At 45.7% G+C, this 27,977-nt stretch overlaps 2 protein-coding genes across 3 annotated transcripts in view; one reads left to right on the top strand and one right to left on the bottom strand.

The window, feature by feature from the left end:
- Nucleotides 1–1,454, top strand: part of Plcg2 (phospholipase C gamma 2) — a 121,362-nt gene extending 119,908 nt beyond the window's left edge. Inside the window, exons 31-32 of the mRNA XM_026392997.2 lie at nucleotides 204–388; nucleotides 1,167–1,454. Of these exons, the coding sequence (XP_026248782.2) occupies nucleotides 204–388; nucleotides 1,167–1,209 (228 nt within the window). The 3' untranslated portion in view covers nucleotides 1,210–1,454. The remainder of the gene's footprint in view (nucleotides 1–203; nucleotides 389–1,166) is intronic.
- Nucleotides 1,455–16,251: 14,797 nt separating this feature from the next.
- Nucleotides 16,252–26,604, bottom strand: Sdr42e1 (short chain dehydrogenase/reductase family 42E, member 1). Of its 2 annotated transcripts, none has more exons than XM_026393001.2 (3): nucleotides 26,536–26,604; nucleotides 19,762–19,857; nucleotides 16,252–19,313 (listed from the first exon to the last, which is right to left on the bottom strand). In XM_026393001.2, exons 2-3 carry the CDS (start codon nucleotides 19,827–19,829, stop codon nucleotides 18,203–18,205), a joined length of 1,179 nt encoding a protein of 392 aa, XP_026248786.2. In that variant the 5' UTR covers nucleotides 19,830–19,857; nucleotides 26,536–26,604; the 3' UTR covers nucleotides 16,252–18,202. The 2 variants fall into 2 exon arrangements, with proteins under 2 accessions (XP_026248786.2, XP_026248787.2); XM_026393002.2 differs by lacking the exon at nucleotides 26,536–26,604 and adding an exon at nucleotides 26,309–26,368.
- Between the last annotated feature and the right edge of the window lie 1,373 nt (nucleotides 26,605–27,977).

Raw genomic sequence — 27,977 nt, forward strand, 5'->3', positions numbered from 1 at the left:
TTAGATTAAGATGTGGGATCCAGGGACTTTACAAAAGGGGTAGCTTCTGTAGAACACGTAATGACTAACTGTGAGCTTTATCTCTGATAGTCCCATTTGCAAAGCCTCTGCCTGGGCACATGCATTAGACCCATGTCCCATGTGTTGGTTTGGAAGATGTGGTCATTTCACAAACTCAAGGTGGTTCTCGCCCCTGCCCCCAGGAGAGTGAAGAGGAACTTTACTCCTCCTGTCGCCAGCTGCGGAGGCGGCAAGAAGAGCTGAACAACCAGCTCTTTCTGTATGACACGCACCAGAACCTGCGCAGTGCCAATCGTGATGCCCTCATCAAGGAGTTCAATGTCAATGAGAACCAGCTCCAACTGTACCAGGAGAAGTGCAACCGGAGGTGGGTTAGCAGATCCTGGGCGTCTGGGCAGTGACATCGGGTGTGCAGGCCAGGCTTCTGGAGAGCCCCCCGCATGGCTTCTCTAGGAATTCTTGGTTACCCTTGCTCTAATTCTCTTGCTCTGTACATGAACTTACAGGAAGACCTCAAGCACCTGACACTTCCCTAGAACTGTTTTCCAGACATTTCAATAATAGTGGAAATAAATGAGGATCATTAACTTTTAATTTTTTATGGTGCTGGGGACTGAATTCAGGGCCTTGTGCATGCTACTATGCTAAGGCAAGGGCTGTACCACTGAGCGACCTCTGCCACCCCAATAACTACGGACTCCAAAGGAGTCCTACTGACTTCCCAAGAATGGGCTAGTCCTGTGGTTCAAGATCAGGGCAGAATCCTTCCAGGGGAGGCTCTTGTTGTGCCCCAGGCACGTGACGGCAGAGAGCTAGCTAGACTTGACAGGTGGCTTCCAGTGTGCCAGATAGTGACTGAGCAACTAAAAATGACTCTGACAACCTCAGCACTGTTCTGCACTCCTCACCGCAGAGGCTCACTGAACCATTTGGCCAGCCTACAGCACAGCTCTTACCCCATTTTACCAAGGAGGAGGTAGATCTGAGTTTCAGGGTCTTGCCAGGAGCCTGGGACCCTCCTGACTCCCAGCCCTGAACCATCCAGCCAGGAATGACTACAAATGTATGGATGGAGAAATGATATAATCTCTGCGCTGAGCTCCAAGTCATAACTGCTAATGACAGCACAATCTCTTTTCTTTCAGGTTAAGAGAGAAGAGAGTCAGTAACAGCAAGTTTTACTCCTAGATGCGAGTGTATGTGTGGGGGTATCTGTGTGTGCATGTAGGAAAACGTGCTGTTTGGTTCCTGGGAAGAGGCTAATCTGTGACATTGTCCCGTCTCCAAGTCTGCCTTCAAGATGATGTTTCTGAAGAAGCCCTAGCTGGCATGAGTTGGGGTGATTTCCTGCTAATTTTTCCTCACTAGGACAACTTTTTTTTTAACTTATATTCTCTATAGAGAATTGCCCAAATGTGCTCATTTTTGGTGTCTCATATTCCAAACCTCATTGAATAAAAGCAACAAAAAATCTTGGTCAGTTAAGCCTTCTATGCATGACCTATACCATGAATAGGATTTCTTTTCTGGTGGACAAGATTCTACTAATGACCCAGGTAATTGACTTCCACAGAAGATGAATCAGAAATGTAAGGAACTAATTAGATTCTGAAAAGAATTTTAACTAAAAAGCAGATGATTCCACAATTAAGGCCATTGGATTCCACAGAGAAGCCTGCCCTGTGAGTACCCAGCTCAGTGCACATTCCCTACCATGGGCAACTGCCTGGCTAGACAGACGTCCTGCATGGACCACCACAGGCCCCAGGAAAGAGCTGGGTGATGGCATCTGTTCATTAGGACAATTTCTAATTAATGGCAGAGGCTTGCTTTGTCAATAGGGTTACTGGGGGTGGGAATCTTGGGGCCTCCGTTTTAAGGCTTTCAGAGCTCAGGTTCTGTGGAGGCTCCTCCCACCCCTCTTCTGCCTGCTGCTGGGAGTCTCTGCCACTCCTCATGCCCAGGCTCTGTGGCACTGACTGGCAGCAGCTGGGAAAGCCCTGGGTCCTCAGACAAGGTCAGTTGCTGGTTTAAAGAGGACAAAGGTTGAATTTGTGGGGGAATGTCTCTGGGTTGTTCAGTTTCTGGAGCAGTGAGCTAAGCTCTGGGGATTGAGCACTAGAGTGTTGTAGAACACTGCAGACGCAGCTTCTCCCAGCAGGGGAAGGCACCTCCATCCTGATTACACAGGTGGCTCTGCATCCCGAGCTCAATTTCAATGACTTAGTAAGCCTTTTAAAGGAGAGGATCATGCTGGGTCACTAGAGTCACAAGTTAGAGTGACTTGAAACTTGAGGAAACAGGTGTACATATGAAAAACAAGTGCGGTGTAGAGGAACTAGTTAGCAGTAAACTGGTGCTTTGGTTGGGTGGAATTTGGTCCTAGAAACCCATTCAATCCTCCCCCGGTTATACAAAATGTCGGGCTCAGCATGCATGTATTGTTGGCAAGCAGTTAATACAAGTCAGGCCCTGTCTGACCCAAAGGCGCTCTCCCTCGAGTCCGCAAAAACCTAATGAGCACCTCCATATGCCAAGCACAGTGACAGTTTTGACCATGAGAAATATCTGTGGTTACTGGTCTCATGGACCTATATCCATCGTGAGTTCCTGGAAGAGGCAATTACCTTCCCCAAAGCCAGGAACAGCAGTCTGTCGTGGGGGGGGGGGGGGCTCTTACCGTGGGACATTATTTATTGCTCTGTGAGTTGCTGCTTTGTGTGGCCGTCAGCATCAGAAGTCCTCATAACAGTCATCATTCAAAGCGACTTTCAAGAAAGGCAAGGAGCTGAAGTGCCACAGGGAAGGAAGTTTCACACTGTCCAGCCAGTGCCCCGCTGGCTGGTGGCCAGGCAGCTACTGGAGCCTACCCCAGGAGTGTGACAAGTATCCCAGTCCCTTTTAGCCATATCATTACCCTACCCAGAAGCTCCCACATCACTCTGTATTAAGCCAAATTCCAAGCCCACATCTCCTTTCACTTAAAACGAACTTTTGACTACTGTATCATTTTGGCTACTGTATCAAAGATATGGAGAAGTAGCAGAAAGACTGAAGCTTGAAGTGAGGCTTGTCTTTGCCTGCTGCTGTGTGGAGACTTGCCCAGCTGACCCCTGTGGGAAAGGCAGGCAGGGGCCACCACAGTGATGCTGGGAAGAACCCGTCTCCTCCTCCTGGTGCTCCAGTGAGAGCCCACCTTTAGAGAGTACTTGCTTTGGCTCTTCTGTCCTTCCCTTAATAGGATTATGTATCGATTGGTTTTTGGTAATGCCAGGGACCAAGTGAATTCTCAGGAAAGAAATAGATGATATCATGTTTCTTCCCAGAGTCTGGATGCCACAAAGCCCAGTCATCTAGCCGAGATGGCTCACCATGCGACTTAAACCACTGGCTATATTGCAGGGTGATGCAACATTCCGACAGATGGCAGCAGCCCTATGGGCCCCTGCTGCCAGTGCATGGGTGTCACATGACTTGTTTGCCAATTCCTTACATGTGCTATTGGGAATATTGATTACTACATGGAAAACATAAATGGAGGAGGTTGGTTGGCTTGTTAAGTTTGGGAAACTTAGGTTGTACCAAGCTAAATTTCCACATGGTGAGACTTAGATATGCAAGAGGTAAGAGGGGTGTCCAGAATCATGTTCCCCAATTCGATCTCAGAATCCTTTGGCCAAGCAGTGGCTGAGAGATTAGTGTACATAGGAAACATCTGAGGATCTGATGGTCCATTAAGAAGGAAGCCAGACAACAAAATCTAGTAATTTACATGTTTTCTGACCTGGTTAAAAATTTAACCTCAAGCCACCAAACCAAGGCCAGTGGCCTTTGAGCCACCCATGCCATGGCAGGCCAGCCTTACCCCTGTGGCAAAGAGTCTTTCAGGTATCCGTTTTCAGATCCTCATCTCCCTATTGCACTTGTTCCCAAGGGTCATCTACCTTTAGATGATGCCCTTTTTAATCTTGCAAAAGAAAACAAGTTTCCCTCATTTCCTATCTACTGGAGACCAGGACCCAAGGTAGAGAATTCAAAATATGGATGCTTGGTCTAAACAGGGTGCAGACCTTTTACAAACTGGGCAGTGCCTAATTCTTTGCTTTCACAAAATGGATGAGATACTCAAGAAATTTCTGTCTTTGGACATGTGCCTGTGAGAGGAGACGGAAGAACTTGGATACTGCTATCACAAAACCGCTGCGGTTCCTCAGCTGTATGAGAAGGGTCATCACAGCTTCCACATGTAACAGGGAGAAAGGGCAGCCGCACCTTGGCTCATTCTGAAAACATTAATTCACAGGTAGATAAAATAATTGGAGGAGAAGGCCCTCACCATTTCCAATTAATAATCAATCTCCATTAATACATTTCCAATGAAGTTTGACAATGTTTAATAATTCATGTAAAATTTGTACTCCATGTTTGCTAATCAGGCTCCATCCAGAAGCCTAGGGCCTTATGATCGTATGATATTATGTAATTTTATTAAAAATAAAATTAAACAATATAAAAGCCCTATGTAATTAGGCTAAAATTTCAAGGGGGAAGAGGTATAAAACTACACATTCAGGGTGTAAAAGGAAATGTGGATTTCCTATTAAAAATCGCCTGTTCATGGGGCTGGGGATGTGGCTCAAGCGGTAGTGCGCTCGCCTGGCATGCGTGCGGCCCGGGTTCGATCCTCAGCACCACATACAAAGATGTTGTGTCTGCCAATAACTAAAAAATAAATAAATAAATATTTTTAAAAAAAATCGCCTGTTCATGTCATTTTTGAAAGAAGGAGTGTCTGTCAAATAACTTTTATATTTAGAGCCTCTTGGCTAAATTTGAAAAGGGATTTAGTGGTTTTATTTGAACATACTGTACTACAATATGCCAGCATTTACATCCTTGCAACTGTTTGTGAGGAAAAATTTTAGATGCCAATTTAAGAGATATCAGAGCATGACATTTTAAGATCACTGATCCAGGGCCACTAAGTGACGAGTTGTATTTGGAAGCAAGAATAGCTACAAAGGGCCCTGATGCTCTTTACTTTAAAAGGAATGTCACTCAGCGTTTAACTTGTGTGACATTTAACTTTTTGGGAGCAACCCTAAAATATATGCCTAATATGAATGTGCCTATATGTGGTACTCTAGCCAACAGAAAGTTAATTAGATTCAGGAGTATGCAGAATTAAAAAAATTGACATTTAAGATTATTCAATGAGGGGCTGGGGCTGGGGCTGGAGCTCGGTGGCAGAGCACTTGCCTAACACGTGTGAGGCACTGGGTTTGATCCTTAGCACCACATAAAAATAAACAATATAAAGGCATTCTGTCCATCCACAACTACAAAAAAATTTAAGAGATTTGTTCTAGGTTTTTAATTGATCAAAATATTTTCTTGAAGAGCCAGATCACACAGCGATCCCATTTTTTTCAGAAATTTCCACTTTCTTACTTTTCACTAGGCTTTACACAGCTGCATTTGTAAACTCGATTCCTTGTTAAAGCTTAATTTTTTTTATATAAATATATGTGCTTGTCCGTGTACGTAAAGGATTATGTGAATGAGTCACACAGATGTTGGCTATGGTTCTTGTGAAAATTAAATGGTTGTATCGCATTTAAAAAAATAAAAATTTGGCCTGAATGAATATAGTAATCTGTCCAGAACTCTTGTTTTAAACTACTATTTGATTTTTACACTCCCTAATGAAACAATGGAATGATTCAGATATGAGATAGTTATAATTCTTTTAAAAACATTATTTCCTATTCTATTTATCACATTTTCTAGGTTACAGGTCTTTTTGGGGGCAAAACTCAGATATACAATGAATATGTGACTCTTCAATTTATCTGCTTTGGAAGAATGTGTAGGGCTAGAAGGAGCACTGAGGTCGGTGTAAGTGGATTTCTCAGAACAGTGATGGGTGTCACTGGGGCTGTCAGCCACAGCAACAGTCCCCGGTGCACAGAAGCCATGTTGTATGTCCCATGACGGTTCTACCCTGGCCCTCACCACCAGCGATCAGTCACCCCACCGCAAGACTTCAGAAAGGCCTATGCCAAACCTGCATTAGGAGATGGAGCAGTAACAAGTAGAGAGGAAATTAGAGTAGTGGCTTGATCATTTGGGGGAAAAAAAAAATGATGCAGCCATAACTCTGAAAGATACAAAAGGAACATATGTCAAAAATTCTGTTTAACTCACTAATCTCAAGGGGACCCATAAAACAGTCCAGCTGGAGCAAAGGAGAATTGAAAGAACAAGGTACACAATGCATACACGGGCTGCCAGGGCCTGGTTCTGTAGGGTCTCTACACCTCCTATTGAGTAACTCAATTGATTCCTGTCTGCAGAAATGCAAATTGTGACTGGAGACTCAGTTATGCATTGCCTTGTGGGCACTGACCACTGATCTTGCCAGTTTGGTATCCACTAAGCAAATTTATTTTAGTATCATCCATGACTTGAAATCTAACATTTGCCTCACACCACATATACAGGTTTAGCCCAGTAGATTATAGGCCAAAATGGAAAGAAAGGCAATCAAACCTTGAAGTAGGTGAAGGCCGCTCAAACAGAACAGCAAAACCTAACCCTAGGAAGACTGCTGAGTTTGACCACCAAAGTTCAGGCTGTGTGTCTCAAAGAGCATTAATCAGAAGGCAAATGGGAAAGTGGAAGGAGGCACTTGCAATAATATACCAGACAACAGACTTCAGTCAAAGCACGACTGAAGTAAATTGACTCCATCTTTCCAAGTCAATGACAGACAATCCGGTAGGGAAAGTGGGCCTACTTCATGAGTAGCCCCTTGCAAGAGTGCATCCTGATGGCTGGGAAGCAGAGAAGGTGTTCATTATTCACGAGGGCAATACAACATGAAACCATGAGAGGCTGCTATATTCTTACTGGCGTGTTGAAAATTTAAAAGCTGGATAGCAAATGGGGACAAGAATGTGGAACACCTAGCACACTGGTTGTGGGGTAAATTGGTACAAAATCCACAGACCCTCTACTGAAGTTAAACATGTACACATTTAAGACCCAGCAACTCTGCTCCTAAATATATGCCTAATATGAATGTGCCTATATGTGTGCACATATATGTGCACAAAAAGATGTGTACCAGAGTGTTCATAGTACTGCTGTTCAAAATAGGCAAAACCCTCAAAGAGCTCAAATCTAGACTTTGGGATTTCACCCTGTGTTCTACTGTGTATGCACAAAATAAAACTTCCTCAAAGCCAGTTTACAATAACTTCTAGTACACAGATTATAGAAAAAAGTACAAATACATAAAGAATTGAGGGTCTATCTTCCACACAGAGTGACAATATAATTTATTATATAAAGGGGACCCACTTGAGAGTGAAAAGGGACATTATTAAAAACTAGGATAAGACCACAGGCATAAAATAGAACTGTCCTGGGAAAATTGGGACCCAGGGTCACACCTCCCATGTCAGCAGAGAGGAGTGTCACACCATACGGGCAGGTCATCGTGATAGACAACTGAATGGGATACAGAAGTAGCAGAGGGCAACAGGGCAGGGGCATGGGAGACAGGAGCCCCGTGGCCCTGCTTTCTACAGAAACATACACAACAAACTTGGGATGCTGCAAAGGGGTCTTGGTCGTATCTGCAGGGTTTCAGCCTTCTGTAAGGAGGTGTTCACACACTTTACTTAGTCACTTTTAAATCTATGTTCACGAATTGAAAAGAGGTGTTCTCTAGGTGTCCATGGTGAACGGAGAAAGAGAATGTCGTGTACACATACACAATGGGAGTGTGTTCAGCCATAAAGGGTGGAATCCTGTCGTTTGTGGTAGAACTGGGGAACATTATGTTAACTGACATAAGTCAGACACACTCATAGTTGGAAGCTAAGCATGTTGATCTCCTAGAAGTAGAGAGAAGACTAGTGGCTACTGAAAGCTGGAGTGGTGGCTCGTGCCTGTGATCCCAGCTACTTGGGAGACTAACGCAGGAGGATCTCAATTTCGAGGCCAGCCCAGGCAACCTAGCCAGACCCTGTCTCAAATAAAAAAGAAAAAGAGGTGTGACTAGAGGTGTGACTAGTGGGAGAGTTCTTGCCTAGCATGCATCGAGGGCCTGGGTTCTATCCCCAGTACTGAAAACGAACAAACCACACACACACACACACACACACACACACACTCACATAAACACACACACACACATACCAGTGGTTACTAGAAGCTGGTAGGGGGAGATAGAATGCAGGGAGGATTGTTAACAAGTACAAGGGGGTGTTGGACCATTTGACTCAGCTATCCCATTCTTTGGTTTATACCCAAAGGACTTAAAATCAGCATATTACAGCAATGCAGCCATGTCAATGTTCATAGCAGCTCAATTCACAATAGACAGACTATGGAACCCACCTAGGTGTCCCTCAATAGATGAATGGATAAAGAAAATGTGGTATATAATGAATTTATGGCATTTTCCAATAAATGGCTGGAGTTGGAGCATATCATGCTAAGTGAAATAAGCCAATCACACAAAACCAAAGGCTGAATGTTTTCTCTAATATTCGGATGCGAATTCACAATAAGGAGGAAGGCACTAGAGAAGAATAGTGTTACCTTAGATTAGATAGAGGGAAGTGATAGGAAGGAAGGGGAGGGGATGTGGGGATAGGAAAGAGAATAAAACAGACATTATTACTTTATGTATATATGTGACTGTATGGCCAATATGATTCTGCAACATGTACACTCAGAAAAATGAGGAATCATATCCCATCTATGTATGATATATGAAAGTGCATAAATGCATTCTACTGTCACGTGTAACTAATTAAGACAAAAAAATTTTAAAAAGAGTGGTGTTGGGTAGGAGAAACAGATTCTGACATTGATGGCATAGGACAGTGACCATGGTTGTCAATATTTACCTGTGTATTTCAAAATAGCTAGTGGAGAACATTTAATATGTTCTTAGCACAAAGAAATTATTAATGTTTGAGGTGATGGATCTACCAGTTACCCTGATCTGATCATTATACATTGTACACGTGTATCACACTGTACTCTATAAATATGCTCAGTTACTACCTGTCATTAAATTTTTAAACATTAAAAATGTACTCCAAGTGTATAGAAGTAAGAGTTTGACCAACATGTTATTTTGGGGTTGACTTTCTAGTGCTGGGTGATTTAAAACCAAGACACACCATGGTGAGCAGGAAGACACAAATGACCATTTTTCCTCCAGTATGATCTCTGCCACATCAAAAAATAAAAAAGAAAGTTCCCATTTTCAGTTTACAGCCCCAAACATGTTTGCATTGATGTATTTAAAGCCATGGTAAACAAACCAGCACCTGCTACAGAGCAGCGATCAATGAGAGCTTTCATTAGCACCGTGCTCTCTGTACAGCCACTGAGAACGAGCTCTTCTCATTCACACTGCGGCCTCTGCGGCCAGCTGCTCACTGAACACCCGCTTCACCGTCTCGCCCTCAGCTAGCTGGCCTTGCATCCATTGCTGTGAGCCACCAGCTCTCCCTCCACACCCTGCCGCCTCTCCCAGAGGAGCCATTCTTAATTAAGGATCCATGTGCACAGTGCCTTGCAGGTCACAAAAGGCCTTTGTGCCATTTAATCCACACAAGTTCCCCCAGGAGATGAGCAGGGAATGTATTATCTCCACTCCACAGATGGGGGGCATTTTCTCTCAGAGTCACTTTGCAAATAAGAGATGGATCCTAGAGAGGCCCAAGGACCTGCAAGCAAGCAAATGACCATCACCACCAAAGGAAGGTGGAGTGAAAGCCCAAGGTGCCCCAGGGCTCAGAGACAGTCTCTCTCTCAAGCACCTGGAAAAAGTTCACTTCTTACGGGGAGAATTTAAGCATCTTAGGGCAGCTCTGTGATTTGGACTTTGCATTTCCTTTCCTCTGGCAGATTTTTCTTCTTTTTTTGGAAAACCGCAAATAAAAAGTTTAATTTCAGAAACTGAATCCATCATTTAGAAATACACTAAAGCACAGTCCACTCGAATTGAGAGTGAGTGAAGGTACAGTATTCAACAAGGACAGCTTCCTAGGGGGCCATGGCAGAGGAGCACATCGCCTCACCCACAGCACCTAATGGTCTGAAGAGACGTAGAATAGGAACATTTTTCAGATGTTAAAGCAAACACTGACAACCGAATCTGACAACTGATAATTTCACTCTGATGTCCTGGGATTCTAAAATATCCCAGTGATGGCTGAATCTTCCCTATAATAAAAAAAGAAAAATCTAAACACTTAAGGCTAGCCCTACCACTGTAGCCTGCCAGACACCCCCGTTGGTTACCACTGCCTCCAGGGCCTGGCCGTGTCCCAGCACCTGGGTCAGCGCACACAGAGCTCCACTGCTCAGAGACACTCCTGTCAGAGGTGCCAGACGTGGTCAACGGGCCCCCTGTTGCACTGCCACGCTCTGCACCAGCTGAACCCTTAGCATGGACACACACGGGACTCTGAGCTCAAGGAGTCAGGACAGACAGTCGGGGACCTCTGAGTGAATGAACGGACCGCGCAACCCAGAATGCAGAGACCTGAAACGGAACGTGTCCGTGACCACGTCACTGCAACTGCACACTCCGTGAGTCACCCAAATGCTTTGTCTCTGTGGTAAACAGTTAGCTTCCAGAATATTCTCTCCACTCCTCGACACATTTTAGAGCCTTGCAGTTAAAACTGCTCAGTCAGGATGGCTTAAGCTCTTCCTCTTATTTACAGGTTTCATTTCACAGCCACAAAAGCTGTTTTGTTGCAATTAAAGCAATATTTAACTAAAATACAGTACCTGATTCATGGTTTTTACACAATTGAATAAAAAGCCTACACGATAAGACTGTTTACACCTCGTCTCCATTCTAGGAACACATACTTCTGACCCCTAACTTTTAAAAAACGCTGCAGTCATGAATTAAAACCTGATCACCCCACTTTACAACCAACGAGACAGAACATGTGCAATACGCCAGTGTCAGAATGTGATTAGGCATAAAACCGAGTCAAGTGTTCTTGGGGGAGGTCTTCCGAGATGCCCCAGGGCTCCAACATGCCATACTCCTCACAGAACAAATTTCAGTAGACTGTCACCCCTTGAACACACAGTAAAATAATGCTTTGTTGATATAACTTAGGATGAGTTTGTAGAGCAAAAGTTACTGTTGATAGTTACTCATCTTTTACAGCAGCTTATTTTAATTACCAATGCAGTTTGTGTGACATTTGGCTTTGAATGATGTTTGGCTAAAACAATAAAGCCACCTCATACACCATAGTTGAGAGTTTGGCCTTTGGAGTCAGTTTGGCCTGGTTCAAATCTAAACTTGGTCACTTGCTAGCTAGGTGACTTTGGATAACCTTGGGCAAGGTATCTCCCCAAACCTCAGTTTCCTCCTGTGTAAACTAGAGATTATAATGTACCTATCTCTTAAAATATGGAGAAAACCAAATGGTTCCAAGAAATATAGAGAATGTAACAAAGAGCAAGCTCTCAACAAACAGCAGCAATTAACTATGAAGAATGATCTGAGTCACCTGAGTAATTTAGCTGACTGGGGTGACAGGTTACTACCTATAATTACCCTCAAGCTGAGCATGTAGAGAAAAATCCCCTGTGCCAAGAACCCAGTGCCCCAGCATTAGCAAGACTTCCTCTTGAAACTGGTCAATATTTCAAAATGACCCCTGTTGGCTATTCAAGATGCTAATTCTAAGGGACTGTTAGGAGCACAAGAAGACACATTCTTACAACATTAAAAAGACATTTTTGGGTGTGTGAATGTATGTGTACATATACGTGTGTGTGTGTGTGTGTGTGTGTATGTATATATGTATGTGTGTGTATATATTTTACTTTTAGATCTGTAACAAGTCTCCACTGGAAAAAAAAAGATACCTATAATACTTTATAGGATTAAAATCCTATATTTTAGTAATGTAGAGTTTTTTAAGTTATTGGCCTGCTTTAACTAGTCTCATTACTTAGAGACTTGTTATTTAGTTGTAAAATATTGCAGACAAATTCCTTGTGGTTTAAAGACACTTGTCCCAATTATTTTGCTACTTATAATTTCTTTCTAGACGTGGCCTCAGTCATAATGACTTGCTGACTTGAGTTCAACCACAAAGGTATTTTTCCTGGTGTATATGGGTTCTAAATTATAGGAGGATAACATTCTATCAATTTGTATATTCGGCTTAGAGATGTTCCACTGACTAGCCCCATTTCTGATTAGAGTTTCTTTAGCCAATGACTGAATGTGCTGAAATATTAGATAGCCAGATTTGACCAGATGGGTTAAAAAAAAAAAAAGCGGGGCTGGGGATGTGGCTCAAGCGGTAGCGGGCTCACCTGGCATACTTGTGGCCCGGGTTTGATCCTCAGCACCATGTACAAACAAAGATGTTGTGTCCGCCGAAAACTAAAAATAAAAACTCTTTAAAAAAAAAAAAAAAAAAAAAAAAAAAAAAAAAAAAAAAAAAAAGCCCTTTGGTCAAAGAATGAGGGCTCTGGGATGAGGCCTGCTTCTCAGGTAAGAGAGACATGCAGGCCCTGCATAAAAAGCTGGCAGGAGGGAGGTCACTTGAATCTAAGGTCCTTCTTCCCCTTCAAACACTCAGCACCTGCTATAGCAACACACTCTAAAGGGAAGAGCCATGCAGGGGTTCAGGAGGCTCGTACGGAGCGTTTTGCAAAGGAGCATGTGTTTAGTATCTGGCAGCATTTTTCACTGTGGGAAGATAAAAAGCACCTGGAGTGTGGATTCCCAGTCAACACAGATTTTCCAAATCAGAACAGCCAGGGGAAGAGTTTGAAGTCTGAGTATCTTTTTTTTTTTTTCTTTATAGTAAGATATACATAAAGAGCTTTTAAATCATGAATTTAGTTACTGTCCTTCTCCTAGTTTTCTGGTTGTTACAGTAGAGGACCAATCCCAGAGCTTCCTTGTCTGCCTTTTAATGTGGATGTCAGCTCTCTGGAGTCTGTATTTTTAACTTGAACCTTAAACGTATTTATTAGGTAGAGCCACAGGTTTAAAGGAAAAGGATAATTAGGAAATCAACTGTAATCTCAGATAAGAGCCCTGGTGGATAGACTCATCCACCCAGTCAACTGCATTTATTGGGCACATGAAGGATATTCTGTGATCTCTGGATATGAGAGCAGACAAAACATACATCCTGATGAGGTGTCTGCGTTCTGGGGAGAAGTCACTTTGTTAATTTTGTTATGGAATAAGAGAGTTTGAAATAGACTGCTTAAAGATGTGTTGAGCCCAAATATTCATGGCTTAAATATACAAGATTCTAATAAACATGATTACAAGAAAGAAAATTAATCTGATTCTGGGAAAAAACCCTCAAGCCAATGTTCAGTTAACCAGAGGAGAAAAGAAGGTCCCTTTTATCAGGAAGGGAGCACAGAGACCAGCGGAGAGGGACCGCCTTTGCAAGGCGACGTCCCTTGTGCCAAGGGGCTTATGAACCGTGGAGACCCTAAGCCAAGACTTTACTAATTCCTGGAGAAAAACCCAACTCAAAGCACCTCAAGCAGAAAAGAAAACATTCCGTGACTCACATGACGGGATGACCGTGGGGAAGTAGCTGCAGTGATGTCAGCCGGGACCTTCTGCTTCCACTTCTTCACTCTCTTAACACGTGGGCTCCAGAAACCTAAACACTGTCACCAGAGCTCAGTCCTCTCCATCAGGGTAGGAGAATCGTGGGAGCAGCAAACGCTGATCCTCCCAACAAAGCCACCCCAGCAGCAAGTCCTTTTTAAGTGGGTGGGGAGAGAGGTTGGAGCATGCTGGCTGGCCCACGTGGGCCCAATGACTGGGGGTAGGATGATGGGTGTCCTGATTGGCTGCACCTGGAGGGCAGCTCCATTTCTTTCTCGGGGAAAAGAAGGGCGGACATGGGTTTTTCTCATCAAAAAGGAGTGTGGAGTACCACTGCCAAAGCAGGGGATGCTAGTAAACAGGGTTTTAATAAGACATAAGTGTGATGTTGGCTTCCAGGGGCACCCAATGGGGGCGCCATTCACCCCACGGCCCTGGGTGCACAGGGTGCTGAGGCCGCAAGCAAAATCTGCAGGCTGCCTCGCCCCTATGTCTGTGAGGCTGGGTGGACAGGGGTTTGGAAAGGCATGTAGGGCAGGAGGCACCTGCTGGTTGTTAGTAATCCAGTAAGTCTCTGACTGAGCAACACTGTTTGGTGATTCCTCTGGAACACAGCCCTGGTCTGGACCCCGGGCTTGAAAAATGTCCTCCCTAGGTAAACTGGTGCTGGAATAACTTTCAAATTTATTAAATTTTTCAAAAATATCTACTTTTTAATTGAAATATAATCATCATAATTTCATTGCTCTAATTGCAATGAATTGGTTAATTGTATTATATGACATACGGTTCTTTGGTCTTACTGTAATTGCTACAGTTCACAGTGCAGTGCCTTTTGCCCCTGTGACCAGCTCTGAGGGAATCCAACTAGATTTCCTGACAGGCCCTCCAGACCCCTCTCCCTCTGCATTGCTCTGTGCAGGTTTGGGTGAGCCCGTCTAAGCTGAGGGCAGGGAAAGGCAGCTGGAAGCCCTAGAATGGATGGAATTCCTTAATTGCACGTCTCCCGAGCCAAGAAGGAAACAGGGTAGGTCCTGTAAAGCCATCAGCTTCCATCTGAGAGGCTCACGTTCCTCCCTTCCCTGAACTCACTGCCCCTCAGTAGTCCCAACCTCAGCTACGGCCTCAACCTCCTTTAGGCTTGACTTAGTCAACACAGTCCTAGTGTGGGGTGGCTAGAGGTAACAAGTTACCTCTGTGCCAGAGAGCAACTGCCCTCAGGAAGGAAGAAGCTCGGAGTGAGGCAGGCAGGCTCCACATTGGCCTCCTGATGTTGTCATGGCCTCGTGCAGTTCCCTCTCATGGCATGGCATTGTGGGAATGTCAGTGCAGGGCTGAGTTTGCGGCTGTGGAATCTTTTAAGACCTCAGAAAGGCCTGAGGGGGCTCCTGAGAGGACCACAGAGAGCGAGCTTGATAAGGCTTTTTAGACGAGAAAGCTGTTAGTAATCCAGTAAGTCTCTGACTGAGCATGTCCCTCAGTAGTCCCCACAGAAGCTCAAAGAGGTCTGTGGGTGAAGCTTTCGTGAGTTGGGGTGTACTGCGACAGGACTCGTGGGAAACAGAAAGTGCTCCGAGTAATTATATTTGCAGTGACACTGCCAGCTTGGACTGGGAGAGACCCAGCACAAAACCTTGCAGCGTCTCCAGACCTCTGAAATCCCAGCAGCAGAAAGCAGGCTGAGGAAGCCAGGTAGCGGGCAAGGTGGGCCACCTTTCCTGGAAACAGGAGGAGGGCCTGGCGGGGCCAAGAGCCCAGCCTCCTTGGGGACCCTGGCAGTCCCCACCTTGTGGTATTCACACCTTTGTGTACATCCCTCCCACACAGCAGGGGATTGATCCATGTGACCGATACACTGAGGAGTGACGATGTGTGACATCTGAGGCCAGGCATGAAAGTGTGGCTTCCACCTTGCCCTCTTGGATCGCCTTTGGAGGGGAGACCAGATACCATCTCATTAGGATGGGAAGGGGGGCCTCCTGCCAACAGTCACAGGGACAGACCATCCTGGAGTGGGTCCCCCAGCTTCAGTAAAACTGTCAGGCAACCTCATGAGATGACCCTCGTGGCAGACCCTAAGGAACTACCAGCCAAGTGGCACCAAATTCCTGTCCACAGAAACTGAAGGTCATGGTAACTTGTTACGTAATAATAGATAACTGACAGGGGAGAGGTGTGTTTTGAAACACAAATAAACTACGCTTCAAGGAGGGAGTAGACGATGATGTCAGTGCTGCAGAATGCCCAGGCGGGTCACAGGCTGGTGTTAGGGTTTTGATATGAGGTGTCCCCCAGAAGCTCATGTGTGAGACAATGCAAGAAAGTTTAGAGGTGAAATGATTGAGCTATGGGAGTTTTAATCCAATCACTGTGTTAATCTTCTGGCAGGGATTAACCAGGTGGTGACTGTAGGGTGTGGCTGGAGGAGGTGGGTCACTGAGGGTGAGCCTTTGGTGAGTGGACAACTCTCTGCTTTCTGATGCCATGTCCTGAGCTGCTGTCTTCTGTCATGCCCTTCGCCACATGTTCTGCCTCCTCTTGGGCCCAGGGCAATGAAGTTGGCTGTCTGTGAACTGAGACCTCTGAAACCATGAACCTTGATGAACTTTTCCTCCTCTAATTGTTCTTGTCAGGTCTCTTGGTCACAGCAATAAAATAAGCTAAAACACCAGGCTGACAACAGGCCAGAACTTTATAAACACTGAGCATGAACTTTACAAACACCGATCATGAATTTCACTTATGTAATTAATGAGGGGAAAACTCCCCAAACCAACCAACGAGGGCCTCACTCTCCTCCGAGTGCTTGGTCTGAGAAAACTGAGACGCACCTCCGACTCTTTTGAAGGGTGTCACGGAAAGCATGTTTTGAAAGGTGGTGCTGCCTCTCAAAGACAATGGGAATGCTCTCCTGGGCTTGCCTGTGAATCAGCACCCTGTCCTGTGGAAGTGCTGTTCACTCGAGCCTGTGACTGTGCAGAGGGCAGAGAAACCTGCCCCAGGGCGCCCTGAGCCTTAGACATGCTGTGGTGTCACTGAAGTTACTCAAGACTGAAGCAAGCACTTCCTTGAGATATAAGACTCAAGCAACATGATCCCGGAAACAATGATGACCACCACCTCACATCTATGCTGCAATTTATTAAAAGTACTTCCACCACATGTTATTATAGGCTCATAGCAAACCCTGTGAGGTGTGTGGGGGGGTTTATAAAAGGGCAATGCGTGGTCTCATCTCCAAGTTCTAAATGGCTCGGATACTTGGTTAAGGCCATACAACATTCCCAGTGTAGGTCTTCTGACACTAAGTCCAAGGCTTCCTCCAAATCCTTTGGGCAGCATTCCCCAAAGGCTGTTCATCTGTTTGTATTCTTAACCACTCCCAGAGGAAGTCTAGTATAACTGTCCACAGTGATGGAAACTCCAGGGCTTTAGTACTGTCCCTCCTTGGGGGCGAGAGCCTGGCACAGGGAGACTCTGTCTGCTTCCTACTCTGGTTCCTAGGCAACCATATAACTTGAACATCTTCCACGGTAGTCCCCATGGGTGGACAGAGAAGGCTGACATTGTTCCTCCTTGAAAGTGGCCTTCAGAGAGCCAAAGTTCTCCCCAGTGAGAAAGCCATTGGTTGAATCATGCTACACTAAGCCATGCTACATTTTAGAATTAAAGACAGCATCATCAGCTTGATCATCTTCCTTAATCATCAGATTTTGAGCTGTTTGCTAAACTTCAGTCTATCCTGGGAGGCCAGAACTTTATAAACACTGAGCATATACTGCTGCAGGCTCTGAATGCACACCCACAGACATTCCAGAAAGTTCACTAACAATAGCCCTCTAGAGATAACATTCTGAGAAAGAAAACTCTCATAAGGAATGTTCAGTATCAACTCTATAAAAATAATGGCTTATGTGTGTGTTTTGTATGCTTTGTTTAATTTAATCCTTAAAAGAATCCAGTGAGGCAGTACAGAGGTCTGCTAGTCTAAACACCCACATGACCACATGGGCACACAGGGGCAGTGCCCTGACTCGGCTATGCTGGTTGCTGCCTCCCTGCAGCAGTGGCCATCCTGAGGGGAAGTCTGTTAGGATTCTGGCCTATTTTGGTATTTTTCACTTTTTTCAAGTCTGTGAGTGTTTTGCATTCCCACATCAGTCAGAATTTTAGTCTATTTCAGGTAACTGCAGAATGTATGAAACAGAAGGAAGTGCATGTTTGGCCTTTGATATACTCCAGTATAACATTACCAGCCATGCAGCCTCTCTCTGCGGCTCCAGGCCTTACACTGCACCCATCTAGGATGCAGGGACACCAGAAGCCACACTCCTAGCTCACCTCTGCCTCTTCTCTTCTCCCAGCAAAATCAGTGTGAGGATGAAAATATTTAGTCCAAGACCCTGTTCTCAAATCATAATCTGAAGCGTCCAAACCTGGCCAAAGAGAACACTGCACATCCCGAAACCAGTTCCCGAACCCATGCCACCACGCGTGAGCCGCTCCGTGTTTCCGGCTCTCCCTTCACGCTGACAGAGTCAGAGAGGGCAGCCAGGTGAGCATGGACATAACCAAGAGGAAGGCCAGCAAACCACCCCAAATAAGACACTCGGAGTCTCTGCTTCCAGGACTTTTGCCATGACCCCGGGCCTTAAACCACTCCACCACTTCCTGTAGGTCAAAGGGCTGGGGCTCATAACCCAGCTCTCGCCTGGCTTTCTCTAAGCTAAAGTAATGAGTGACACCAGTTTTATACACTTCAGTGCGGGTGAGGAAGGGCTGGAAGTTGTACAATCGACCCAAGATGAAGTGGATCAGCTCTGTCAGGAAAGCAAAGCAGTAGATGAGGGTCAATGGCAGGCGGGCAGAGGGGAAGGTGTAGCCCAGGCCCTCAACCAGGGGTCGGAAGAACTCGAAGTTGTTCACGGGTCGGCCATCTGAGATGAAGTAGGGCTGCCCAGAGGCAATGTGGCCCTTGTCTGCCTTCAGTGCCTCTGAGGCCAGAATGTGGGCCTGCACCAAGTTATCCACGTGGACGAACTCCACCAGGCTCCTGGGGTCCCCGTACACAAACCTGAACAGGCCCCTCTCAATGTAACTCACTATCCTGGGAAGGTGCCTTTGCTCTCCAGGCCCATAAATGCCGGCTGGCCTCAAAGCACAGGTTCTTAGGACACCATCGACTCTTTCCAGGATGGAACCGTTTGCCTCCAGCACCTTCTTCTCTGCAATAGATTTGGTTCGAGAGTAGTGATCAGGGTGCAGGTGAAGAGGCAGGTATGGCAGAGACTCGTCCCCATTTCTGATGACTTGACCTCCGAAGACAACATTGAAGGTGCTGGTGTAAACGAATCTGGGTACCCCTCTCCTCTGGCAGGCACGGAGGAGGTTGTCGGTTCCACCCACGTTGACTTCTTCGATCAGGGTTTGGTTCAGCTGTTCGCGCCCTGACATCCCGTAAGAAGCAACATGGAACACACACACCACATCCACGCCCTGGAAGGCTTTCTCCACCTCAGAGAGGTGGCGGATGTCTCCACATATGAACCTGATTCCTTCTGGAATGTCTTGAGCAGGCCTGATGGTGTCAAACAGAATCACATGGATTCCCTTCTGGTTCAGAGCACAGCCGAGGCTGAAATGAGAAGAATTAAGAGTTAGATCAAGTCCCCCTTGTGCTGTATCAGTCAAGGTGGCTGATCCAAGTCTTCTTGACTCATCCCGAGTGCCTCACTTTCACACGTTCTTTGTTATTTCTTATTTATTTAAAATTTAAAAAGCGAGAATCCTCTTATCTGCTCAAATTACAATGACACAGCTGTGAAAGAATAGCTATTTCTTAATTGTTTTTGGTGATGTCGTGCTTCCCCATTTACTGGCTTTATAAAGAATTTTTCCTGAAATGGGACATGCCTGTGGTTCTCAATTATAACATCCAGCAATAGGCAATTGGTTCATTTCTGGTTTAACACACGTGAATGGCCAAAAGTCTACGCGGTGTTAATGTCAGAATCGAAAGCCACACTGTTTTCAACAAGTACCAGTAAGGTAATTCAACACACATATTTTGTACATGAACTGACCGAAAGCCAAAATAGCCACTCCCTCCTGTGATGAGGACAGTTTCCTCTGGAGATCTCCGGGAGTCCATATGTGGCAGTCAAAAGGTAAAACTGGACCTAAAAGAGTAAGTATGAAAATTATTATGACCCAAATGCAAATATGGTTCACCACCCTAATTTAAAGTTAAAAGAACAAAAAGGGGCTGGGCCTGTACTCCGTGGCAGAGTGCCTGCCTAGTATGCTCAAGGCTCTGGGTTTGATCCTCAGCACTGAAACAAATAAACAAAGCCAGAAAACCTAACAGGTAGTATAATCTAGTAGCGTGAGACTCTCAGATCTGGGTACTAGTCACAGGTGTGTGACAATAGCCACCCCCTCTCTCCACATTTTGGCTTCAAATTTCTTTACATAGAACATGGGACAGTAACATCTGCCCGCCTACCTGACAAGGCCAATGTGAAGGAGAAAGAGGATAACACTGGGGGTGCTTTGAGGACCACAAAGCGCTTTTCAAATGAAAGGCATGATGTTAATTCTTGGGAAAGGTTAGAGTCTTTTTGAAAAGAATTCATTCAAATTTGGAAGGAAGAAGCACTTCTCCCCCATGTACCAGAAAATCAAAGATAGAACTCTAAAGAAAGCTTCCAGACATCTTTTGTTTAAAATGGCATACTGCTGCAAGGTTTGCTTAATACGGCTTTAGTCCTACACTTATTTTAAAAAATGAGGAAAAACCCTCCTTTATGTAGCAAAGTACATTCCCACTCAGAAATCCTGAAAGTGCTTCAGTGCTCAATGCCTTTGGGGTCCTGCTTTTCTTTCCCCCTCATCTATGTCCCCTGCAAAGTCCTCTCAAGTCTCTAAGACTCCCTTTTGGCAAAAACAAAAAAGGGGCTACCCAACTCCTTCCACATAAGGAGGGAACAGAACCGGAGGCACATAGTCCTCAAAGGCTCTGGGAATAAACGCTGAACACACATGCGCACTCCAAAGTCAGAAGCATGGTTAGGTAGGGAGGCTGCAAGCAACCAAGGGCCCAATCCCCGACCAGTCCCAGTGGGGGTGTCCATAACTGCAGCCACTGCACCTGTAAGTGTCCTTGAACAAGGAACTTAAATAAATTTCTCAAGCTGACCTGGAGTCATAACCACTAGAAGGCTGGCCCTAGGAGTCCATGACCTAACCCGGAAAACATGGACTTTGAATGAGGACAGAGTGTACTTTGGGGTCCTATCCAGTTGTGTGGCCTTGGACCAGTTAGTGAACTCTGAGCCTGCTGCTTTATCCAGATGTACAGCTGAAGATAAACCTCCAGGGTTACAAGATCTGAATGAGGTGATGGACAAAATGTCCCCTCAAAACACCTGGCAAGTCTGACTCAGCCTGAGAGTTCTATAGGGGCCATTTCTCAGATTTCCTTTTCTTCAAGCTCTAAATTTTGGGGATTTGACATCTATGACATTCCCATACACCATGATCAGATCTCTCAAATGCACACAGTTATGAAGTTTCACAAGTTCTTCTGGAGACCTGTCAGAGTATCTCAGATTGCCCATGAGTCTAATCAGATCATTCATGCAGCATCAGTTGGTGGGACACTGAAGACAGGGTTCACTGAATGGCAGTTTCAGTAGCTTGAGGGTATGCACAAAAAGAGAGAAGAAATGTTAGGGAAACTGAGCAAAATGGTGTGGAGGATGGTGTTTGGGCCACAAGTTTCCACTCGCATTTGCCACAGTTGTAAGAAAGTTCATAGATTAACGCCCCAGCCCACTACTGGTATACCCAACAGTCCACTGCTCACCTGCCTGCCTGCCCTAGCCCACCACTGTTATACCCAACAGTCCACTGCCTGCCTGCCTGCCCCTAGCCTACCACTGGTATACCCAACAGTTCACTGCCTGCCTTTCTACCTGCCCTAGCCCACCATTGTTATACCCAACAGTCCACTGCCTGCCTGTCTGCCTGCCTCAGCCCACCTCTGGTATGTCCAACAGTCCACTGCCCATCCCATTCCTTGCTGCTGCAGCCCTGAGCCTTACATGCCAGGGAACCCCTCTGCCACTGAGCCATAGTTTCCCATTTCTGAGTGCCGAATGCTCCATTTTGGATTCTGAGTACCAATAAAACCAAATGTAGTCAATTCTGCTATTAACAGAGTCACATGACTTTATTACACATGCTACTTACAAACACAGTAGGTGTCAATTACTGAGATTTCAATCCAGACTTCCGACTTTCACCTCCATGATCTGGGCCCAGCTGCCCTTCCTCCACCGAGGTACTCTGTGCTCCAACCCCATGGACTCTCTTTCCTCTCCTTAAGGATGCCAAGCTCAGTAGTGCTTCCTGTTCTCACCTCAGTGTGACACACAGCTCTTCCAGGTCCTTGCCTGGCTGTAGCTTTCTTGATACTAAGGTCTGCTCAGGTGTCACTTCCTCAAAGAGGCTCCTGGTCATGCCATCTACAGAGGTCCCCCTTGCTGTAAATGCTGCTATTTCCTTCACAGCACATTTCACTATAGAGAAATATACTGCTCTCCTTCCCATGGAATGTAAGTTCCATGAGAACAGAGGCCTGTCTTTTTCACTGGGGTGTCCCTCCCAGAGCCTAGAAGATGCTCAACAAATATTTTCTGAATTTATGGATGATTCTGAACACCATAAATTACATCCAGTTGAGTAAAACTGTACAAATTATGAGCACAAACTACGCAGGGCCCTACAATGTCCAACAGTCATTGTTAAGTGTATCATTTAATGTTGCCGTTTTCATTTAACCTCCTAAAAAGTACAGTTATGAAGTGAAAAAGACACAAGGCTCAATAAAATAGGGGTCCTGAAATTAATGGAGAGGCTTTTGTAAACATCTGAAAGACAAGGTGTTAGGGTTAGGAAGAGCCACAGGGAAGGCTGTGTTGGGCAACCAGTAGATGGGTACAAACTGAAGCCAGCACCAAGCTGTACTCCAGGGTGGAAGGACAGCCTTGGGTCAGCCCTAGAGACAGCTCTGCGTCCTCTTTTGGGGATTGGAACTCTATTCTGTAGGTTGAGGGCAGGGAACAGTAGGATCACCTTGGTCCTCCACTGAGGAATGAGCCTTTCCTTCGGGGGGAGAGGCTGGAAACAGGCTGGGGAAGACCTGACTTGGAGTGTTCACAGTGAGGACTAACCATGGGTGAAAGGTGATAGGTGGCAAGGCACTGAATGACGCTGTGACAGGCAGAGGCAGGGTGAAGCCAGAGGAAGGTGACAGGGTTAACGGGAACATAGGGTTTTGGGAAAGCTGCATCTGGCTAACAGGATGTCAGATAAGTTACAGATTTTATTAATGTCTATACACAAATTCCACCATAAGGGATCCAGAAATGGATAAGGCTTCTAAGAATCCAGTTTTTAAAATTCCAACAAAAATACTTCTAATCACTTGTTGTTTTTTAAAATTACTCATTCCAGCCCAGCTACAGACCACAAGTCAATCATGGCTTATGTGTATGTTAAGCAAGTCAAGAATGTGCAATTACAGATTATTAATGGTTCAGAAATTTGCCAGGTCTATTGATGATTCTCCTCATTACCTTCCAACTAGTTCCAGAATGATCTGAAGCAAGAACTTACATAACTGACCTCATTAGGAGGGTCAGAAGAGAAAGGTGAGAAAAGTGCAGGAATTTAGCAAGACAGACAGCAGGAAAAGCAGCTTATCCTCTAGGTCGGTGACACCTTCTCGGGTTACCAGCCCTCATGGTACCATAGGGAGCCACCTCCTCCTTCCTGGCTCTCAGCAAACAAGTTTTTCAGACCCCCCTAAAGCCTCATGAATGACAAGCCAGAGGGGAGAAAAAGAGTGTCCATAGTTTTTATTCAGCCAGTTTTTAGTTTTATTAATTAGTTTTCATCTGATTCTTTCTAGGGCCATGCACTCAGACCTGCCTTTTAATGGCAACTGCTTGAAGGCTCTTCCAAAATGTGGCTTTGTTCAGTAATTGCTTTCCTGTTGGGGTGGGGGAGGGTCACTTTTGACCTGAGCTGTCATTTTAGCAGAAACAGGTTAAAGTTAAGCACATGATCAAGAAAAAGGAATCTTAATTACAAACAAGGAAAAAATGAAATTTAAAATTTGCCTGACCTTTTGATAATGCCAAGGCAAAGTGAGGGTAATAAAGTTGACATCTCACAGGGAAGTTAGGAGAAGAAACTAATAAAAGATGACCGTGAGTACTTTAGATTTACAAAGACCTAATTAAATGCTAAGGATCAGTAGTAAGAACCTTGGATTATGTGCACGGTTCTTCGGTCCTGGTGCATCTCTGTGCATTCAGAGCACAATGCTTGGTGGAACAGCGCTTGCCTAGCACACGTGAGGCACTGGGATTGATCCTCAGCACCACATAATAAATGAATAAAGTAAATGTATTGTGTTCATCTACGACTAAAAAAAATTTTTTTTTAAAAAAAGCACAATGCGCTCACTCCTAGCTCAGAGCCATGTAGAAACTGAGGCACCATTAGCCCTTCAGCAGTAGGATGGATCAGAGGGAAGTTGACCAGTTCATAAAAACAAAAAGTATTATACTCACTGTAATGAAGATAAAAACACCTCCAGGTGGTGTGACCCTGTGATTAGGTGTCTTAAATTTTTGCACAGACCTGTGTTCATGTGTGTTGAGACCCGGAAAACATGTTGAAGCTCCAGGGTTTATGAGATGGAGCTGTTCAGTCTCCATGCAGGAGGTGAAATTCATCTATTTGTGTTTAATGTGCAATTACAGATTATTAATGCTTCAGAAATTTGCCAGATCTATTGATGCTTCTCTTCACTACCTTCCAACTAGTTCCAGAATGATCTGAAGCAAGAACTTATATAACTGACCTCATTAGGAGGGTGAGAAGAGAAAGGTGAGGAAAGTACAGGAATTTAGCAAGACAGACAGCAGGAAAACCTTGGATTATGTGCGCGGTTCTTCAGTTCTTCGATCCTGGTGCATCTCTGTGCATTCAGTAACACAATGCTTGGGGCATTGCCACCAAAGCAACAAAGACACCGTAGATTAAGGATAGAAACCAGATACAGATGAAAGGGAATGGGAAGTAGAACACCTAAAAGGCCAAACATTTGGGAGGAAATTTAACTGACAGCACAGCATTAAGAGAAAAATTGGTGTACTCATGACATGTGGTATTTGTGCACACCACTTTGAATGTAAGTGAGGGTGGCCGGGCAGCTCAGTTTAATTCATGGTCATCACCTTAGGTATATCAAATCTTCTTGTCTAGCTGGCATGTAAACCCTCTTTACTCAGATAACTGTTGCACAAAAGGTTCTTGCCATTCTTCACAAAGCTGATGAGAAAAGGAGGTACATAATTTTATAACCGATGTTTCCCAAACTTCCATTCAAGCTTCATGTGAGCACAGAAGCACTTTTGCAGGGGTATCTGTGGGGACAGGGAACATCTGGCAGACTATAGACCCAGTAATGTAAATGGGATGAACCAGCAGGCTTTCCACATGTCCCCATCTGTCACATCTGCAAGGGAGAGCAAGTACAGAGAAGTCCTCACCCAAGGTCAGTGTGTCTGCCACTTTAACACATCTAAGTAGTAAAGCCTGCCATTCACTTAGGCACTTACTGTGCTAGGCTTGTGCTACACTCTTGTCCACAAATGATTTCACTTGATGCCCATAACAACCCTCTGAGATGAGTACTAATTTGTGGATCCCATTTTACAGATGAGAAATTGGAGGCTCAGAGATACAGAGTGACCTCAAGTCCCACCCTAGTAAATGGTAGAACAGGGCTCCATATACCATTGGAACCCAGGTGCATCTGATTGCCTGGTTCATGTCACAACCAAAGCAACAGCTGGGGCTGGGCAGAGCCCTGACCTGAAGCTTTGGGGACAGAGTCCCTGCTGACCTGAGTCCCTATGTGTTTTCACAGTGAGGGCATTCTACAACACCTCAGGAGCCCCTGCAATTCCTGGAGGGGAAAGAAAGAGCTGCCCATCTCCTCCCATGAGGCAGAGACTAGTGATGCAGGGTTGAGATTCCTAGGCTGGAAATCAGGAAATTTTGGCTCTTCCACCAGCTCCCTGTGTGACCCCGGGCAACTCATTATGCCTCTTTGATTAAAAACAACAGCAACTATGGCTACATTTTTAATTCATGGTGGGCTAGGTGCTTTAAAGGACCACAATTTATGCTTCAGGACAATCTGGAGATAGTTCTAGTATTAGCACCAACTTTTCAGAGATAAACTTCATTCAGAGATAACCTTTTTAGCTCATTGGTGGAGGACCTTGCCCACAAATCACACAGGTCCTAAGAGGCGAGGATCCAGGGCTTGCAGCAGGGTCTGGCCGAGGTGCAAGGTCTCACATTAGGGTTGGGAGGAGGCCCTGCTCACCTGGGGCATCATCTGACCTCTATAAGGCCTGCCCTACCTGCCCGGTACTATGACTCGCCTGCTAGGTTTTACTTGACTCCAACCTTTTTTTTTTACAGTAAGTAACTCAGGTTAAACGGGAACCTCACACTGCCACCTGAGATGGGGACTCCGATCACCTGGCAGAGAGAAGGCAAGGCTTCCCCCAAAGTGCGATGAAACGGGAGGACGGGGCAGAGTGGGGCGAGGCAAGGCAGGGAGCCCTGGGCGTGGTCGCCGCGGAGGCCCAGCCAGCCGCATCTGGAATCACAACCAGAGGAGGGCCGCGCCCCTCGCCCCTGGGACTCTGCCCACCCGGCCCAGGCCGGGTCCCCGAGGGCCGCCCTCCCGACCCTGGCCCACTCACGGCGGCGGCGGACAGCTTCCCGGCGAGGACTGCGCGAGGATGGGCGGTCCGCGCCTGCCGCTCCGCCCGCAGCCCACGCGGGGCGCCGGAGCCCTCGGACAGGCCTCCAGAAGCCACTTCCGGGCCTCTCTAGGAAGCCTGGAGGTGTCGGCCTCTCTATGATGCGCAGGTGTCTTGTCCACCTCCTGCTAGGCTGGGGCTGCAGGTTCAGGCCATGATCTCCACGACCTTCCCAGCCCGTACGTTCCCGTGTCGCAAGAGTCCTTTGAGGGTCATCTCTACTCCTTTTCCCACCTACAATTTCTGTCTTTTGACTTCCCTCTGTCTTTGTGTATCCCCAGTGCTGACTACAGGGCTGATAGAAGGCGCTCAGCTCAGTAGTATTGCCCTGGGGAGGTGGATGGGCAGTGGATGGCTGGTTGATGGCTGGATGGATAGATGGGTGGAGGATGGATGAGTGAGGGATGAGCTCCACTGATGACTGAATATTTACTTTCCATGTGTCCTTTAAAGTCTGTTACCTCAGTGCCCACATCTCTGTGTGTTCTTACGTTTTCCCATGTCCCTGGTTTCCCTGTTTTTCCAGCTCCACTTGTTCTGGTCACTGGACAGGCGATGATGCCAAGACTTTGTTGCTGAAGGGACCCAGGACTTAAAAGCCACGAGGAAAGGAAGGCGGACATTCTCACGCAAAGTTCTCCCCCATCAGGAGTGGGGAACTATGGAAAGCTGCTCAGTGGACGCTCCTCCGGCCCTCCCCACACATGGACCCCTGGCTGGGAGGATATCATTTTGGTGGTTCAGAGGTTGGAGGTGTTGACTCCCTGGGCTGCTTTTGCACTGGTCCCACATTTAGACACAAAGAGGCTCATATGAATTATGCCATTTATTGCTCAGTTTTCACTAAAAAGCAAATGAAGTCACAGGGGCCAAGAAGCCCTGGGAAATAAAAACTAACGAGGGCCAGGTGAAGAAAATGGAGAGAGACATTGACCCTTCTGATAAGACCTTGACTTCCCTGCCTGTCTGGTCCTCAGCTTGACCCAGTTGTAAGTTCTGAGCGACTGAGTTAAGATGGTTCCAGGTAGTTTGAAGGGATGGCTTTGCTGTGGCTTATATAGAAAGATTAGAAGAGAAGAGGAAGGTGGGAAACCAGCTAGATGCTCTGGGGAGCAGCAGTCAAAGAAGAAACTGAGGATGCAGCACAGAGGATACATTCCCCGGGATCCTTCAAGGCGGGTGGTGATTTATTGTGTGTTGATAAACATGAGAAATGGTGAAGTTAAGTGTTAATAGTCTGTGACACCCAGGACTCTTCCCAAATATAAGCACTTATTTTTGAAGGAAAATTATAAACTGTATAATTGCTTTCTTAGTTTCAACTGCAATTTAGTGAGTTGATTTTGTAAAAGTGTAATATCTAAGCTAGAAATGACTAGATA

The sequence above is a fragment of the Urocitellus parryii genome, chromosome 15 (genome assembly GCF_045843805.1).
Source record: "Urocitellus parryii isolate mUroPar1 chromosome 15, mUroPar1.hap1, whole genome shotgun sequence".
Classification (NCBI taxonomy): Eukaryota; Metazoa; Chordata; class Mammalia; order Rodentia; family Sciuridae; genus Urocitellus; species Urocitellus parryii.

Coding starts and splice junctions, on each gene's coding strand:
- Sdr42e1 (XM_026393001.2), bottom strand. CDS start 19,829: ATGGACTCCCGGAGATCTCCAGAGGAAACTGTCCTCATCACAGGAGGG. Junction 19,314..19,761: donor AGTGGCTATTTTGGCTTTCG/GTCAGTTCATGT, acceptor TTCTCATTTCAG/CCTCGGCTGTGCTCTGAACC.